At 27.9% G+C, this 21,073-nt stretch overlaps 1 protein-coding gene across 1 annotated transcript; it reads right to left on the reverse strand.

Moving 5' to 3' along the window:
* Positions 1-1,635: 1,635 nt before the first annotated feature.
* LOC124495938 (uncharacterized) lies at positions 1,636-20,029 on the reverse strand. Its single transcript, XM_047059385.2, has 3 exons — positions 19,766-20,029; positions 3,666-5,573; positions 1,636-1,941 (listed from the first exon to the last, which is right to left on the reverse strand). Exons 1-2 carry the CDS (start codon positions 19,781-19,783, stop codon positions 3,669-3,671), a joined length of 1,923 nt encoding a protein of 640 aa, XP_046915341.2. The 5' UTR covers positions 19,784-20,029; the 3' UTR covers positions 1,636-1,941; positions 3,666-3,668.
* Positions 20,030-21,073: the final 1,044 nt, after the last annotated feature.

Here is a 21,073-nt window from a genome sequence, read left to right on the forward strand (position 1 = left end):
ACACGTTGGATACATGTTGGATATCTGCCAAAAAAAAAACAAAGCCTAGAATCCTTTTTATTCACTGGAATCGTTTTTATTTATTCATTCATTTGAACATACAACCTATATATTATCACATCATTATCAATTGTTTTTTGGATGAATTGTAAATCAAAAACAAAACAAAAAAAAAACAAAACAACATGGCTGATGGATTCAAACAATGAAATTAATCCATCACAATGCTAAGTCGTCAATTTGTTATTAACACACATTATTCATTGTGTGTGTGCAAAACATTTTCATCATTTGATTAATTATTTATACATCTAATGCTAAGGACAAATATCGATCAGGGAAAAAAAATCGAATATGGTTTAAATCGTTTTTTTTTGTTCAATCCAGCGAATGAATTCATTGATTCCTTTTTTTTATTGAATTCATAATTAATAATCATTTTGAATCGTGATTGATTTGTGTGTGTTTTTGTTTTTTCATTTTCTCATTCGTGAAACAAAAAAAAAAATTTTTTTTTTGTGATAATTCAATCCGGGAATTTTTTTCTATCTTATAGCCTAATTGAGAATTTCTTAAATGGTCGTGGTCGTGATATAACATGATGTTTTTTTTTCATACTCACACACACATATAGATGTCATTTAGATGAAATTTTGCCATAATTATGGACCATAAATTAATTAATAAATGTGAAACCTGTGGCTCGTAGTAATTAATCATCAATTAAGATGTGTTTTTTTTGTTTTTTTATTTGATTCAAAAGAAAATTATCGTTTTGTGGGGATAAAAATATGATTTTGTTTGGCCACACTTTTCTTATCACAAATCTTGATGTGTGTGTGTGTGTTTTTTGTTGTTGTTGTTGTTGTTGTCCATTTATTTATTAACCCTTTTTTTATGCATTAAAAACTAGATTTATCAGACAACATTTATAGCCTTTGGCTCCTGATTTCTGTTTTTATTTTTATTTTTTTTTTTCCAACGTCCAAGACGAATCAATTCATCAAGTAATGAATGAATGAATATAGATTGAGAATCTAGGAATCGTTTGCTCACTTTTCTTGGATGAAATTAATCAATCAAACATCAATTCATTAGAATTCATACTTATCAATTGATTGATTTTCAATCAATTAATAATTAATTATTGTTCAAACATCAATCATCAATTGCTTATATGTTTTTTTTTATTGAAAATTATTTTTTCTGGTATTCATTTCAAAGAATTTAGACAGTTTTTTGTTTGTTTGTTTGTTTGTTTATTTTCTGCTGGAATCATCAAAGATAAATAAGTTTTTTTGTTTGTTTGTTTGAATAATGGAAAATTGTTCATAAATATATCTTTAGTTATAATGAAGAATGAAATGTTCTCTGTATGTTTAACAATGTGTTAATGTTGAGAGTTTTTTTGTGTGTTTTTGTGTGTTGAATGAATGGAGTCAAGAAATGTCCACATATTAATGCTATATGGTTATATAATGAGTATGCAAGAAACGAAAAAAGAAAAAAAAACACAACTATTACAATGGTTAAATATGAAAAAATAGGAAAAACTTAACAAAACAGCGAAACAAAAAAAATTCAAATGAAGATCAATGAATGAATGAATGAATGAATGGGTGGGTGGGGAAAAAAACTCAAGATTCTTGATGAAAAGAATTTTGGAATTTAGAAAAAAAACGAAACAAAACAAAACAGACGAAACGAAAAAAAAATTGTAAAAACAAAACCAATGTATATATAAGATTTCTGGATTCTGGTTTGCCATCAGTGGGTAGTAATTAATGATCGGCGTTTTTATTTTTTAATTCAAATATCGATAATGATGACCATTGATGACCATTGATGATGATGATGATGATGATGCAATCAATCAATGACAAGAATCATCGGATTTGAATAGAGTGGATATTGATGAAACAAAAAAAAATAATCCCAGATCTGATTTATGAAATGAAAAAAAGAAAAGAAAGAAAATGAAAAACAGATTAGTCATCAATTGTGGCTTTGTATATACAAAACAAAAATCAAACGTTCCATATGCAATAAATTAACACTTTTGTGTCTGGCTTTTTTCTTTTCTTTTTTTTATTGTGTGTGTGTGTGTGATTATAACATCCTCATTTTTTTTATATTCGTTTTGTTTTGTTTTTTTTTTTGTTTTTTTTTTTTTTTGCTTCACATTTAATGAATATAATAAATCTTGCCATTCCTTTGCATCGTTCATCACTCTCATCATCATCATCATCATCATTTTCACCGGGTTATCCTAGTTCAAATCATTCATTTATTCAGCGATAAAATAAATGTAACAATTATGGATGGCGAGAAATGAAAAAAAAAATTGATAGCATCAACTTAGTGAGACATGGATAGAGAGAGAACGGAAGTGGATAAAAATCAAAAAAAAAGTTGGAATACTTAGTTCTCATAGCTAACACTGAATAGTACGTGTGTTTGGTTCAAAGTTATCAACCAAAAAAAAAAACTGTAAAATTTTAAAATTTGCGATATTTGACCACTACGTTTAGTTCATTTGTTTGTTTATGTGTGTGTGTAAATCACTGATTGAGCAATTATGATGATCAATTTGTGATGACCACACACACACACACACACACACATAACAACACACATTAATTAAGAGAGCTTTAAATTACTGTCCTTGTTCCAAGAATTTATGATTTTTTTTATTATTATTATCATTTTATTTACAATCGATAATAATTTGTCTCCTTATTTTCCCCTGAAGACGTGAAAAAAAAACACACACACATTGATTTGATAATTATGTTTTTCTAGTGAAAAAAAAAAAATCATCATCATCGTCATCATGATGAAAAAAAGAAAGGGAAAAAAACTTTGAATTTAGACACTATAAATATTATATTGGTCGTCATATAACCCATAGATTGATGATGATGATGATGATTGTGAATTTCAATTTGATTCAAGTTTAACCCTTCAAAAAAAAACGGATACAGATAATTTGATGTTATCCATAAAATACGGGAATCATTTGAATTTAAATTTTCTACATATCATCATCATCAGTCTTTATTGTGTTTTAGTTTCCTTACATACAAAATCCGATCACAAGATGATGGACTTGAATGAATGAGAAATGGAACAAAACAAAAAAAAACCTTATCTAGTTTAAGAAGATTATAACTAACTCGATTATTATTACTGTTGTGCACTGTCTCTAGGTGTTAATGGATAGATAGATGAATGATGTGTGGTGGTGGTGGTCAATGATAAAAAAAAAATTTTGATTTAGTTTTTTTTCACTGAATGTCAGTAGATTTTACCATTTTCACTATATCTACATCCATAATGATTGTTGTTGTTGTTGTTGATGTGAGAAAATCCAATCTCTTTTTCTTTTTCTTTTTGTTCATTCATTGTTTTATTAGTTTTTGACTTTGAATCCTGTGAATTTGGTTGAAATTTTTAAACATGACGATGATAATGATGATGATGATGATGATGATAATTGAATCGAATAGCCCCAAAAAAAACAATAGTGAAATGATTTTTATATTTATTTTTTTTCGTTCGTTCCTGAAATTATTTCCGATTCATAATCATCATCATCATCATCTTAAAAAAATTTTTCAGAACAAAACAGACACACACACACATACAGAAAAAAAAAATTTTACCATTTAAACAGCTGCATGTCTTTTCATATGCAATGCTAGATGATCTGAACGTGAGAAAGCTCTTTCACATAGTTGACATTGAAATGGTCGATCACCAGTATGTTTACGAAAATGTCTAGTCAATTCATCTGATCGTGCAAATTTCCATCCACAACCTTTCCAACTACATTGATATGGTTTTTCACCAGTATGTGTACGCAAATGTGCTTTCAAATGTGAACTTTTTGTATATGTTTTTGTACAACCAGGATGTGAACAGGTATGTGTGGTCACTTTTTTCTGTCTACTATTAACACTGTTGTTACTATTATTTGTTTGTGATTTTTGTGATTGATGTTGATGTTGATGTTGTTGACTTAGTGAATGAGTATGATTTGATGAATGTTGCATTAATTGACCATTACAGATAATATCTTCATTATTATTATCATTAGTTACAATACAATTATTCGGTGGTTGTGAGATCGATGAATTTGTTGATTGAAGTGTAAGCATTGTTTGTTGCTGCTGTTGTTGTTGTTGTTGTTGTTGTTGTTGGCTATTAGTCATTGACCATGCTGATGTCGATAAAAATTGATAAGTTTGATTAGTATCAGAATTCGGTGGTTGTGGTTGTTGTTGTTGTTTATGTAAATGCATCTGTATTAATGATTTTTGATCAGCAGGTGATGCTGGTGGTGACATTACAGATAATGATGAAACATTTTGATTAAATCTTGAATGATAACCATTATTATCAGTACCGTTTGTATGACAATAACCACTATCATTATAATTGGCTGTTGTTGTATTTTGATAGTAAAAATTATCGATTTGATTTTCTCTCACATTATTATTATTATTATTCCAAGCTGATGATGTTTGTCCATTTGATGATAATGATGATGATTTAGAATATGACACTTGATTATTGTTATTATTAATCTGTTGATGCGATATAATTGTTTTGTTTGTTGCAGTAACAAATTTATTCGATAATTGTTGATGTAATATTGGCATCTGATCTTTTAAATGTGATCTTTGTTGACCACTACTACTACTACTACCACCAACACCACCGTTGGCTACTGACATTGTTTTGTTTGCGTTTGAATATTGTTGATTTCCATTCTTTATGGAATTAATCATTGGTGGTGATGATGAAGACGATGATGATGATGATGATGATGATGATGACGATGAGGAAGATGAAATAATAGAATTTGGTGATAAGGTGACTGAAGGCATCATTTCGGTTATTGATATTTTTGTGCTATTAGTAGGAGATGAATATGGTGGTACCGGTAATATCGATTGTATCGATGTGACCGTTGGATTCACCACCATTGTTGAACATCTTTGACCATCGGCATTATTATTATTATCATCATCATTATCATTATCATTATCATTAACATCACCATTATTGATAGCGGTAATACCATTATAAAAATGGCCACCATATTCATTGATAATCATTTCGGTTAAATCTAATTGTTTAGTTTTCAATGGATTTGTTTGATTATTATTACTATTATTTATTGATTCCAATTTATCGCCATTTTTATCCATATTGATTTGTGTAATCGATTGTCCATTTATTATTGTTTCATCATTATTATTATTTGTCAATGAATCATGTCCATTTGAACAGTTATTATTATTATTATTAGCATTATTATTGTTATTGTTATTTATACATTGACCATTTGTCGATGTTGGTGATTGCTGTTGATTATTATTATTATTATCATGATGATGATGATGGTGATGATGATGATGGTCATTTGATGATGATGATGATGATGACGATGTAATTTGATCCTGTTGTTGTGGCTGTAGTGGTGGTGGCGGTGGTGCAGGCGGTGCCTGTTGTTGTTGTTGCTGCTGCTGTCCCAATAATAGAACACTTTCAATATCTTGCCACATCTGCTTTAAAAAAAAAAAAAAAAAATTGAGAAACACAGAAAAAAAAGGATTAATAACTGGATCAATCATCATCATCAATATATAAAATTAAATAGATTCAAAAGACTCAATGTTCAATCAAATTGGGGGAATGAATGAATGAATGAATTCAAGTGGTTTTTTGTTTTGTTTTGTTTGATTTTTTTTTCGCCATATGACGTGTGTAATGATCATCGATGAATTTTGAAATGAACAAACAAAACAAAAATGTATATGTATGGCCAGTGAATTCAAACAAAACAAAACAAAACAAAAAAAAATTATAAGTAATAAAGGACCTTAAGGGCCAATAATAATAATCATCATCATCGATGGAAGATAATTGGCGCCATTTTTTTTTTTTTTTTTTTGATTTGGTTTCAGCAACTATCGAGAAAAAAATTGCGTGGGAACAAAACAACATTGTTATATCCTCAACAGTAGTAGCAGTAGCAGTAATAGCAGCAGCCTGTTGATTTTTTCATTTTGGGTTGTTATTTTTTTTCATTTTGGATGATGATCATGAAAAGATTAATCATCATCATCATCATTGTCATAATAATAATCATCAGGTCTTTATTTATTTAAACATCGATTGAGAAATAAAATTTTTTTTTTGTTTTGTTTCTTATTGGCAGTTGCAATCAAAATGGAAATGAAAAATTATATTGATCAACAATTGGTTCGATTGTTTCACATGTGTGTGTGTGTGTGCATGTGTGTTTGACACTCGTATTGATTAATATGCAATCGAAGATGATCATGAAATTTTTTTTTTTATTTTTTATTTTGATCCAGAAAAATAAAAAAAAAATTCAGCACAAATGGAGCAATCGCTTTGATGATTTGATGATCGATTTTTTTTTGTTTTTTGTTTTGTTTTTTGTTCTGTTTCGTTTCTTGGTATTGACCATCAATCTATCAACAATCGATTTGAACAACAACAAAAAAAAATCTGACCATGAATAATAATAATAAGATTCAATTCTTTTTCACTGCTATTTATATTGAATCAGTTTCAATTTCAATTTAGTTTTTTTTTCTTTTATGTATGCATGTGATTGCTATTGTTATGATATCGATTTATTGTCATTGTCGATTGATTTTAATTTTGAAATTGATTTGGTTTTTTTTAAAAAATTTTATTTCAATTTTTTTAATCATGAATCAATGATGATGATGATGATTGATATTTATGAAATTTTTTTTTGTCTTCTTGCTGCTGATTACAAATGTGGCCATCGAAAACACTTGATGATTTGAAAATTGTAAAAATTCAAATTTAAATGTCCAGTATCTGGGCAAACAAACAAACAAACAAACAAACAACAAGTGCAAGCAACAGGTTTTTTTTTGTTAATCGATTGATTTATATTTTCATTTTCATATATATAAAGCGAAAAAAAAACCGAATAAATCAGCATTAAGATCAATGAATGAATGAATGAATGAAAATATTGGCCAATTTTTTTTTTGATTCACCTGTAAGATTATCATTATTGTTGTTTTCATTATTCAACCATCGAACATACACACACACACACACCAAATGGTTAAAATCCAATTTTTCTTCTCCCATTAATTGTACATTTCATCAAGATTATTATTATATTATGATGATGATGATGATTATTACTGAGTAAAAAAAAGAGGTTATAATTAAACTAAATGATGATGAACAACCAACTAACTAACTACCTGTGTTTTTTTTTTTTTTTTGATGTTTGTTTGCGTCAATCATCGGTTCAATTCATCATTGTGGACATTTTATTTTATATTTATTTATTTATTATTCCAATGATGATTACGAAGATAATGTTTGATTAGCCATCAACGTTGTATATCTGGCGAATCAAAAAATGGTTACCATCTTGTTGTTCCCGATAAATTGATTTTTTTTTAATCATGATGATAACACTAAAAATAGGACTTGACCATAATAATTAAAAAAGTTTCAATATCAACAACAACAACAACAACAACAACAATGGTCGTAGAATCATTAAAAAAAATCAATTTATTGATGATCCAGATTTCAATCAATCAATCAATCAAAAAAAAAAAAAAAAAAATAAACAACAAACAAATGAAATAAATTACTAACAAAAAAAAATTAAATCAAACAGTAAAAAGTTTGAAATTATCCACATGATTTTTTTTCACTTTCCGGGTCTCTCACTCTCTCTCTCTCTCTCATCATGAACAACAACAACAACAATTATGTAATCTCCAGCAATCTTTATATATCGAAACAAATACAATGGCCACCATTTGGCAATGATCATCGGAATATGGATCACTAAGCTTTTGTTGTGGTAATAATAATAATTTTTTTTTTAATGAAAGAGAGAAAACAAAAAAAAATCAATTAACTTGTGTGGTCAATTTTTATTTTTTATTTTTTTTAATTATGTATCTAATATTGCAATCTGCTACTTACTGCTGTGATTGATAGATCTCTTGATGATGATGATGATGATGATGATCAATAATAATGCTATATAGCAAACATGAAACAATGAATATTGCTGAGAAAAAAAAAGTAATGGACAAAAAAAAAAAAAAAAAAATATTTGTGGCCAGAATACTAAAAAAGATTTCTTTCTCAAAAATACTATTCAATTGATTAATTGGCTATGATTTTGGCCATTGTTGTTGTTGTTGTTGTTGTTGCGGTTGTTGTTGTTGTTGTTGTGGTTGTTGTTGTATGTGTGTGTGTGTGACCAAACAATGAAAAGTGATGAAAATATTCGAATGAATGGCCACAGTTGTGCTTTCACCACTAGATTTTGTTTCAATTTCAATCACCAATCATAACTAGATCGATGAATTGTATACAAAATTGGTTGGAGATCGATTTCAAGTTTTTTTTTTGTTTTTAAATTTAACTTTTATTTCGAAAAACAAGAAAAAAAAATTTCATTACCATACTACTAATAACATGAATGCAATATTATTAGTTTTTTTTTGTTTTGTTTTTCATTTACAATTTTTTTTTTCAAATATTTCACAATATCGATCTTGAATTGGGAGCCGCCAATATTCATTTTCATTTTCATTTTTATGATCACATCGTTGGCCATTATTTTTTTTCTCCTTCAACCAATCCTTAATCGAGGTTTGATTAACTGGAATTTTTTTTTTTTTTTTTTGATCTGATCTGATTTAATTGAAGTTCAATTATAACCAGCCAGATGGACAATAATAATAATAATAATAATAATAATCCGTTTATGATAATTAATCCAAATCAAGAAAAATGATTTTTTTCCACCGTACAAAAAAAAATAAAAAAATATCGAGATGATATCTGGGATGGTTTTCTCTTTTTTTTTTTTTTTTTTTTTTTTGTTAGTTTAGTTTTTTTTTGACGCCTTGATTATATATCCAATCACAATAGATTAACTTGATCGATTCATTTTTTGTCAATTTTTCTTTTGGTTGAAACATCATCACATTTTGATTTGAGGCGAAAAAATGAAATTCTTCATCAATAAAAACATTAATTGATTTGGACACATGTATCCAATATTTTTCCACGGAATCAATTTGTAGTTGCACTGATGAATTGTATCAATTCATAAACGATAATGATGATGATGATGATGATGATAATGATTACTGACAATTGCTGATTTTTTTTTTTGACTGGTTCAAATAATTATTAGAATAAATGAATGAATTTATATATTAGCAAGGTGAATCGAACGATTAATTTGTATCAATGTTTATTGGCTATTTGTGTTTAAAAAAAAGGTGTCAAAAGATATTTGTCGATTCTTATCATCATCATCATCATGTTGTCAAATGATCATGATGTACATAAATGATGATTATCCATTTTACGTTGCGCCATAATGAATAAAAATAAATGAATGAATGGCCAGCTCGAAGCTGCTGAGCCACACAACATAGAAGTATTTTTGATTGGTCAAAAAAAAATTGTTAATTTTTTTCCATTTTTTTTTGTGTGAAAATATATTACACATATATTTGGGTTAGTTATAATTTATCGATCCGAATAATGATTATTATCTTGAAATTAGATCAATTAGATTACGACGACGACAGCAGCAAAGACTAATGAATAAAATGAAATCAATGGCCACTACTACTACTACTAATGGCCATAATGAATCAATATGTTTTTTTCAAAATCAAATTGATCGCTAGATGTTTTTTTCGATATTTATCGATGATGATGATGATGATGAATTTGTCTTTTTTTTCTGAAATTCAATAAGTTGAACACAAGAAACGAGAGAAATGAGAATATTGAATGGAGAGACAAAAAAAAGAAAAATGAAATCCAAATCAATCAATCGATTGCGATCAATATCAGATTAATGAAATTTCAAATTGGTTTGCAAAATGATTGAATGACAAAAAAAAATGTATCTGTGTTTTTTTTTCGTTCATTCAATTTCGAATCATCATCATCTAGATTACTGTGTGTGTGTGTACAAATTGTTTTCATTTCATTGGAGCAACAAAAAAAAAATGAAATCAAAATCAAAAAAATCAAAAAAAAAGCAAAATATTCGATTTGCTTGACCAACAGCTTCACTGATGATGATGATAGCTTGGCATTTTTTTTTTATTTTTCCTGAATCATCAAAAAAAAAAAAGATTTTTTGGCCAAGATAAAACCTTTGTCCGAAATGTTGGAAATTTTTTGCATTTTGGACCCTGATACATAATTCATTTTTTTTTTGTTGTTGAAAAATGGAGCTAAAAGATTTGTTTGAAAGAGACGAAGAAAAAAAATCAATGATTTTCATATATTTCAACGTTTATGCCAAAATTCATTATATTCAAATATATGATCAAGATATGCATCAAAATTGTTTCTGTGTGTGTGTGTGTGTGTGTTTGATCGACTTGGACTTAATAGATGGATCGATTGATTCATTGGAATAATTATAGCCATACAAGAGAAAAAAAAAGTTTTTTCTTCACTCAGGATTTTTTTTTTTTTATTTTCGTTTCGATCCACTGTTTTTTCATTTTATTTACATTAAATTTCAATTAAATACCTGTTGCAGTGTGTGTGTGTGTGTATAAAAGTGGCCAAAACATATTCTTCTTCTTCTCATGTTTCAAGCACTTGTTGATCTAAAAAAAAAAATCTCTCTACCCAATTAAAATGAAAATCTGAACAAGAACAAAATGAAATGAAAAAAAAATGTTCTGCTCATAAATTCAATTTGAATTGTAATTTGAAATGAAAAAAAAACGGTGTTGAGTTTCACTTTAGTTTGTTGTTGTTGTTGTTGTTTAAATCAATGAGCAGATTATTATACGAAAAAAACTAACCCCTCACAACAACTAATGGAAGCCTGTCGGCTGATTGCTGCTAGATGGAATTTTTTTTTCCACACACACAAAAAAAACGCAGGCTTAAAACTCATTGAAAAGTATATGATCGGATGATCGATTGAACAAAATTATTGAAAATTGATCAAATTTGCTCCATAATATATATATCCATTTCGATGATGATAATATTATTATTGAATTGAAACTGCGAAAAAAAAACATATTTACAAAGAGGAAAAAAACGAAAAAAAGTGATTCCAGTTGAAGTTATAAACAAACATTTTATGGCGGGCTTGAAATTTAATATTTGCCTTTGAATAATAATGGCATCACATTATAATCATAATCATAATCATCGTCATCACCCGTAATCATTTTTCATTCAAATTTAACCCGAATAATTTTTTTTCCGGTCAAACTTTGAATGATTCTTAATCCCGTTTGTACAAAGTAATTTTTGTTTTCAAATTTTAATAGTTTTCAGATTTTTCTTCTTCGTTGTTGTTGTTGTTGTTGTTGAAAAAAAACCAATTTCAATTTGGCTAATGATGGTGATTATCCGGATTAAAGATTCAATTCCAAAAACACCACTACATTGTCGTATAGTCAGAATTCAATACAAGTCATGGGCTATAATTACAGTTAAATTCATCGTATAGTGTAATTCGGTTCGTATCGATTTTTTTCTGGGAGTTAGTAAATAGAGAAAAGCATCTCTTTTTTTTCTTATCATCCATTATCATTATTGATTCGAAACGATTTTGAATTTGAAATTTTTTTTTCTTTTTCTTCTTCTTTTTTTCGTTGTTGTTGTTGTTCTATTTTCCGAAAAAAAACTCATCATTATGGCCATTCATTTTCATGATTATTATGATTATTGATTTGATTGAATTTTTAAGAAAAAAAAATGACCACCACCACCGGCTAATTAAATTATAACAATGGACTTCAATGAATTTTTTTTGTGTGTGTGTGTTGTGTATATGCATATGGTAGCCTTGGAATTTTATTTTTTTTCCTCGTAAAAAAAAGAATAAAATGAATGGTTTTATATTGTGAAAATTGATTCTTTTCGTTCTGTTTTTTTTTTTAATTTTTGCAATTTCATTGCCATTTTGATTCAATTGATTAATGGCTGTAGATGTACTTTGACCAATCCATATATATGTGGACAATTGAAAAATTATCCATCTGTAAAACCGTGAAACCATGTTTTGATGTGATATTGGTGACCAAAAAAAAAATTTTGTCAATTGAATAAGTATATATGTATATTTACTATCCACGTGTTCCATATGGTCATCATCATCATCATCATCACTAAGCAATTGGATTGGGTTTAACATAATTGATCATGATCATTTTAATGGTCAATTTTGATCCAGCCACTATCATTATTTGTAATATCAAATTGATTAGTTGATATGGCCAAAACACATTATTATCATTTCTGGAACCCTATTATCTGTATGCAATTGTTGCGTGAAAGAAAATGTTTTTATCATTTGAAAAAAAATGGGTGGCCACCTTTGGTTTTGGAAGCACAGAAAATAAGTATGAAATATTACACTTTGAGTTTGTGAATCAACTTCAAACTGTACCGCTACTTTATTTTCCATATATGCATTATTTGTATGTTCGACTATAACTTAATCATAGACATTATGATTATGATTTTGATTATGACAATAATGAATACATAAATACAGACTAATTGGTTGTATTCCATTCATCATTTGAATCGATCAAATGTTTACCTTTTACTGTTTTGGCACACGAAAAATTTGATTCCTGCGTTTGTGGTTTTTTTCCCCTCATGATTTTCTGCTGTCACGAAACATATCGATAAATTGATGTGCATTAACAAGAAATTCTTAATTCCAAGACATACACACACACACACAGAAGCTGATTTAATGTATTTGCATCGAGAACAATACAACCAAAAAAAAAACTGGTTGCGTGACTTGACCATTCATAAGAATTATTATGTCATAATCGTGTTTTTGGTCGCTCAATATCATATCAAATAACCATCAATCGATTTTGGTCATTTGATATCCATATATGATGAAATCAAAAATATTGAACAACTATTGATCCAGATTTGAAAAAAAACAAAAGAAAAATTTTCATAAAATCAATTAAATATTGATCAAATCGGATTACAAAAAATTTTTTTTCCTGTTTGATTCAAGGCTAAAATTTCGATCGATAAAAATTGATTTTTTTTTCTTTAAATTCAAAATTCATCGATCATTCCATGATGATGATGATGATACCACTTTTTTTCAAACTTGTTGATTAATTATTGCTGCTGTGCTAATCGATCAATCAATCAGATTTAATCAAATGAATCGGATCATCGAAAAGATTTTTTTTATTATCTTCATTATTATTATTATACCAGCAGGCAAACAGACAGAAAAACAGACAGAAAAACATTCGTCTTTTTTCTCTTGTTGGGTGCATACAAAAACAAAACACACATGATCTTTGTCCTTCGATGATGATGAAAATTGAAAATTGAAAAAAACCCAGATTAGCACGAAAAAAAAACAGAAAAGACAGCCATTTCTTCTTCGTGGAATGCAATTTTCTCATGCGAAAAAAATTTTCTCAACACTTTTCTTTTGATATTTGAAAATTATTGAACAAAGATCAACAACGAAAAAAAATAGTAGAAGAAAGAATTCAGGATTACAGAATTAACCCCACAACAACAACAACAACTAAAAAAATCCTCTGCTCGTGTTTTGATTAGATTCAATTTGGATGAAATAAGAATAAAAAAAAACATTCCCATTGCATACACTGATCAAATTGAATTTTTTTTTCGATAATGACCATTCAAAGATGCATGTATAATGATTAAAAAAAAATGACCATTTACCATTGGATAGCTGATGTGGCAAGTTGAAAAAAAAACCAGATCAGACTATGTGTAGTAGCGGTATATATTATATATATATTTAAGATCAATTTTTCAATGAGAAGAATGCAAACAAGCTACAAATCATTTGTAATCATTCATCATTCATCATCATCAAATGAATTCATGTATGTTCTCTAATAGTTTATCTTACAAAATCAAGATTTACCAGTTACCAGTGTATTATTATTATTATCCATTTGATGATTAAAATCATTAATTAGAATATATAAATATTAATCATTCATCAAAGTGACGAAATGGCAACATTTTTTTTTTGTTTGTCCACAAAGAAATTCAGATGAAGAATTCAAATCCAAATTCAAACTTTTTTTTTGAAATTTAATCTTTATTTCTTTTTTTTTCTTTTATTTGATTAAAATAATCAGGTCATACAGGACATTTATACATACATACACAACATACATTGTGGTACAGTTTAATGTGATTCTTGACTCTTTTTTTTTTTTTGTTATTATTCGCGCTTGAACAATTTATGACACTTTGTATGTTGTGTATGTCTTAAGTATTACCATGACAATAATGAAGAAAAAAAAACACAATCAAATTTAAATGACATGACATTGAATTTACAGTTTTGTTATCAAACCGATTAGATCTTTGTTATTATTAAATCCATATATAAATTCAAAAATACAACAAGTAGAAATATATCATGCTGTGTGTGTGTGTGTGTTACAATAACAACAAAAAAAATCCACTACACAATAAACCTAAATCGTATTTTTTTTTTTTTTTTTTTTTTGATCACATCAACATAACAGTAGCGAATCTTTTTTTATCATTTTTTTCAATCAAACTATGGTTAAGTAGTGACCGTAGTAGTTTTATGATATTAACACTGGACAACACAATTTTGATCAATTAATCTTTGTCATCGTCGTCGTTTTTTTCGAGAGAGAGAGAGACAAGTTAAGTCAATCAAAAAAGATTCTTTTAAATACACACACACACGTCACTTTTGTACGTGGATAATGATTATCAATCAAAGAAATAAAAAAAAAAATATCGATATGGTGACAAACGACAACAACGGTGAAGACGACGATGAAAATGATCATGATGGTAATCACCGTTAAGCCAAAAACGAAACATTTTTGTCCATTGAATTATGGTCATTTTGAAAACTTTGTTTGATTCAAATTACGAAACAATTTTTTTTTCTATTGATCATGTCATACATGGTTTTTAAATCAAAATCAAATCAAAAAGAAGAGAAAAAACGGACAACAAGTGATGAATGTATAAAAGTGCTAAATAAACTGAACAACTGAACCTTTGAATAATTTTTTTTTTTCGGTGAACAAAATGATGATTAATTATATTTTAATCGTAATCATCATCGTTAAAACCATTTTACATCATCATAATAATCATATTAGTGATTGACGTTGGTAATATTAGTGACCGATAACAAAGTAACAAAAAAAAAAACAACAACAACAACAACAAGAAAAGAGATCAATTTTTTTTTCTCCACTAAATCCACCAATTTTAACCCTGGACAGGAATTATTATAAATATATTAATGTGTGTGTGTGTGTGATTACGCACGTGATGAATTTAAATTTTTTTTTTTTCGATGATGATGATGATGATTACGGTGGCTATTGTTATGTTTCATTTATGATAAAAAAAAATTTTTTTATTCAGGGACGTCAGTTTTTTTTTTGTACTTGTGTTGTGTTTTGTTGTTGTTTTTTTTTGTTTTGAATCAATCAATAATCTCGATAAATCGATTCGTGGGAAACACACGGTGGTGATGAGAAATCAATCAAAAATATTTATTTGACAAATGAAAACAAAAAATAAACTAGAGCAATCAATGAACAAAAAAAAACAGAAAAAAAGTTTAATTGAAAACTGATGCCTTCAATTCGATGATTCGATGATTCGTGATGATTGAATTCCGTTAAAAAATTCTTTAAAATTGTTGACATCGATTATAGTCCTATATATCGATCTGTTCAAATTGTCATCATTCACTGTCATATATGTCTATTAATAGATGTGAAAATTTTTTTTATTTTGTTTTGTTTTGTTTAGGGCTGATTAGTATTTTTCCACGCCTATTCCCATACTGATTGATCACTGTACTATACAAAACCGCCTCTTTTTTTGAAAAAAAAAATCATTCATTGATTTTCATTCCCCCTGTTTGCGCGTGTTATTGATTATTTTTTGATTTTTGTTATCAGAAAACACGCGCTATGCACACATTTTCTTATGAAAAAAAAAACAAAACAAAAAACAAAACCTTCATTCCATTCATTTGATTGTTCATTTTTTTCCCCCATTTTGATATATAATTTATAGATTCAAATATATCGATATAGCTGATCGATTATTATGATTTTTTTTTGCAGATTAATCGATCATCTATTGATCTTTTTTTTCGTTTGTTACATTACTGCATGGCCACTTTGATTACAATTAATTGATTGGATCACAAATTGGAAATTTTGGCCAGAAAAAAAAGAAAAAGAAAAAAAATGATGCGAAACGATCCTACTTCAAGTCAAACAAATGATAATAATTAATAACTATTGTAAAAGAATCCAATTTTTGCTTCATTTCTAATCTAAAGAAAGTAATTATCATCCAAAAAAAGAAAAAGAAATTTTTGATCATCATCATCATCATTAACATTAATGAATTTTGTATATGTAAATGTTATCGATTGATTATGATTTGATTACACACACACACACACACGCACATCAATCACCAAATTTTCTTTCTCTATTCAAGTTAATAACTAAATTTAGGCAACAAAAATCCGCAATGAATGAATGCTGATCTTTATCAGAAATTGATCAATTTGTTGTTGTTGTTGTTGTTACAAACAAGAGTATTTCGTGTGATGATCAATTTTTTTTTCTGTTCATCATCAATAAATCAATTCTATTTGAGAATCAAGGTTCTGAAATGTCGACCACACAACAACAACAACAACAACAACAACAACAACAACGACAACGACAACAAGAAATGTGCAATGAATGAATTTTTAACGCTACAATTTGTAACAAATTTTTTTTTGAAATAAAAAAAATTTTGCTTCAGGATGTTGTTGTTGTCGTTGTGTGATAATTTATAACTTATACGGCTCATTTAAGATTCGTTTCGAATAATTTTCTCCCGATAAATGATATGTTGTCGTTGTTATTGTTGTTGTTGTTGTTGTTGTTGTTGTTGTTGAACAGATTCATTGATAGTCCATTTGGTGGTTTAAACTCTATATGGAATTTTTTTTTCAAGTTTTTTTCAACCGAAAACTATATATATCATTTAAATCAATTATATGCGGATGGAAGAAATTTCTTGTTTTTTTTTTAAAAAAAAGAAAAAAAAATCAAATTAATTTCACCATCAATTGATTGATTGATTGATTGATGTGATGCATCATGATTTCGATGAATGAACATTATAAAATAACAGTTGTCATGGTAAACATTTTTAAATTTTCCATTCGTATCATTATCAATCAAATTTGGCGACAACATATTATATGGTGATCATATAATCCATATATATTAATCGATTGCATAAATTACAGATTATGATTTATTAATGAGATTTGAAACCATTTTTAATTCATGTTTTTGTATACAGAATATATATATATATGAAAAGCTAAATCCAGTGATGTGTTTGGCATACGATTGACCATCGTTGGTCATCGATTATATTATGTTTCAGATGTTCAGATAAATTTTTATTGAACATCAATTAATCAATACGATTAGACAACCGATTATAAAGTATGAAAATTTTTAAAAAATTTTTTTTTTTTACAAATCATCATTTCTTCAACATGATTGGTGATTTGATTCATTGATGCAATTAGCAAGTTACTATGATGATGATGATGGTGATGGATTTTAAAAATCAATGAATTTTCTATTCTATCATCATCGATCATCGATCATTGATTATCGATCATTCAATCAACAATATATGATAATAAAGATTTTTTTGATTATCGTTTCTTTTCAGCTTTAAATCTTTGGAGCTATCAAATTTTTTTTTTTTTTTTTTTTTTTTGGTTTAATCTTCAAAAGAAAAAAAAATTTCGTTTTCATTTTGCTTTCATCAATGTCTCAGTGTGTGTGTGCGCACAGTTGTCAAATGAAACCTACGTCATGTCCATATCCTGTCCAGATGGATGCCAAAATAAATTATGCAGATTCTTGTTTAATTTTTTTTTTCATCTTCTTCTACTTCTTCGATCAAAGCTAATCATAATTATATTTGAATACAACAAACAATATGAAAAGCCAAAAAAAAATAAAAATAAAAATACATGAAAACAAACAAATACGGAAAAATTTTCCATTCATTTTTATTTGTCTGTCTATCTCTCTCTGTGTGAGTGTGTGTGTGTATGATCTCCATTCGAGTTGATATGATTGATGATTGACATCATTGACCTTATTGGGATTACAATTTGGTTCAAACAACAAAATATTTACTGGGACAAGATTGATCCATTTACAAACATTAACAAGATGATCCAAATTAATTGCCATTGGAATGTAAATGTTAATTCCTGGTCATCATTTTTTTTTTCGTATTCAATTTGTTGTTGTTTTTTTTTTTTTTTTTTGGAAAATTTTGCGTGTCCGAAAATTCGACAGCGAAAAAAAAATATGAATATTTCATCAGCAACAGAAAAAAAAATCAATAAAATCAATAATGACTTGATTCAATGATGACATAATAATACAAAAATAATGATGATGATGATGATGATGATGATGAAAGAAAAATTTGAATTTATGATTTTTTTCTTCTACTAAATAAAATACCAAAATTTATAATGCTCTCGATAATAATAATAATAAAAAATGTGTGTGTAATGTCCACTTACACACTCATTCACATAGTATGTAATGTCATTAATGATATGCAGAAAAAAAGTAAGAAATTCGGGTATTTTCCATCCATTTATTCATTCATTCATTCACACAGACATGGTAGACTTTCAAATCCGCCTTTTTTTTACAAGAGGATTATGTTTTTTTTTGTTTGTTTGTGCGTGTGTGTGTGTGTGTGTATGTATGATAATTATTGTGAAATAAACCAATAAATGTTCCAAAAGTAATGATGTGATTGATGTAGAACATCTATTCGATAGATAGGATCTTTGTTTTTTTCTTCACAAAAAAAGGTGCTTATTGTTTCAGTTTTTTTTTTTTGATCATTTGAATTCAACTGTCCATCTATCTATATGTGTGTGTGTGTGTGCGTGCAGATTTACGACAGACAGATGATAATTTGACAAAAAAAAAGGCGTACATGGTCTATTCCATGGAAAATCAACGAAGAATATATGTTCCAAGTTCAATCAATCGGTATTTCGTTGTGAAAAATTTTCAATTTTTTTTTAATTGATTGATTGATTGATTTTTTAGCATCATTTATGATTATTGTTATTATATATTTGATATCAGAAAAAATCGAATCAAAATCATTAAAAAGAGAAACAGAGAAAAAAATTCAATTTTTTTCCAGGTCAAATTCAATGATAATGAAAAATAATGCAAACAACAACAAAAAAAAGTGTAGGCTTTTGTTGTTGAAATCAATCAATTTTCAATTCGATCATCATTTGTGATTGTAGTATGTGTGTGTGTTTAATGGGATTTTTTTTCGTTGAAAATTTGCGTTTTTAATGCTTTCAAATAAAAATAGGTTGGTTGCTGTTGTTGGTAGGTTTTCACCATATATATAATATATAGTTAGAGGATCATCATCATCATTTAATAATTAATAATGCGAATGATGATGATCATAAAAATTCAGTAGGAGAAAAAAAAATCTTTATGATCATCTTCAATTGGTCAAAGTTTTTTTTTTGTTGCATTATTCATTATCAATGATAGAATCGGCTACTTACATCATGATATTCGGCCATTTCCTGTTGCTGTTGCTGCTGCTGTTGATGATGATGATGATTATGATGATGATGATGGTTATGATGATGATGATGGTGATGATGATGATATCCATTTGTGACAACATTTGGATCTTGATGATTATATGCTGCTGTATGATCTAATTGTTTAGTTGGTGTTGATGATTGATAATTAGATGTATTATCATAATTTGAATTTGATGCCGTTGTTGTTGATGATGATGATGATGATGATTCATAAATGAATTCATTTTCACATTCAGATATTGATGATTGTGGTGTAGTTTGATGATGGTGGTGGTGCTGGTTGTTGTTGGTGAGTTGTAGACGGTGGCTGTGGTGATGATGATGATGATGGTGGTGGTGGTGGTGGTGGTGGTTGTAAAGTAGTTGTAGCTGCACCTGTTATTGTCGATGTTGGATGTTGTTGATGATGATGATAATAATAACCATTTACTGTCGTTGGTTGTTGTTGTTGTTGTTGATGATGATGATGATGATGAAGATGATGATAAGTACCGTTTAGATGCTGTTGTTGTTGATGATGAGTAGCTGTTGATGATTGTGCTGCTGTAGATGGTGGTAGAATCGTCGAATTACTACCATTGTTTGTAACTATAAATGAATGTGGATGTGGTGATGGTTGTTGATGATGATGATGATGATGAAATTGTTGTTGTTGTTGTTGTTGATGATGATATTCCATATCCATTGCTATCAATAATGGTTGATGATGATTATTATTTGTCGATGATATCGGTTCATTTGATCGACCAACAATAACATTTTCAATCAATGAACATTGATCACTTTCACTTTGTTGTTGTTGTTGTTGTTGATTACCATGATTGTTTATCATTAAACATTCATTATTAATCATCGTAATTGTATCATTCATTGTAATTATTCGATAATTAGATTCGATATTTCAAACCAAAAAAAAAAAAACTTACAAACACAGACACACTCACACACAAACTGTGTGGAAAATGAGTTGTGTCCAAAATGAATATAAAGAATCCAATTTCAAACAACCAAAATCATTGCAGTAATTCTTGAATTATTCCTTAGTTGACAGTTATATTGTTGTTGTTGTTGTTTATGGTCAGTCATTTAGTCAGTCAGTCAATTAGTTGACAATCATTTTTATTTGTCTTTTTAAAAGTCACATTAACTGGTGAATATTCATGATACACACACAACAAACGGAAATCAGTAAAATGAAATATATAAAAAAAAATCTTAGTTCGCGTGACCACATCAAACGGTAAAAATATTTCATAGTCACAG

Source organism: Dermatophagoides farinae, chromosome 8, assembly GCF_024713945.1.
Source record: "Dermatophagoides farinae isolate YC_2012a chromosome 8, ASM2471394v1, whole genome shotgun sequence".
In the NCBI taxonomy this organism is placed as follows: Eukaryota; Metazoa; Arthropoda; class Arachnida; order Sarcoptiformes; family Pyroglyphidae; genus Dermatophagoides; species Dermatophagoides farinae.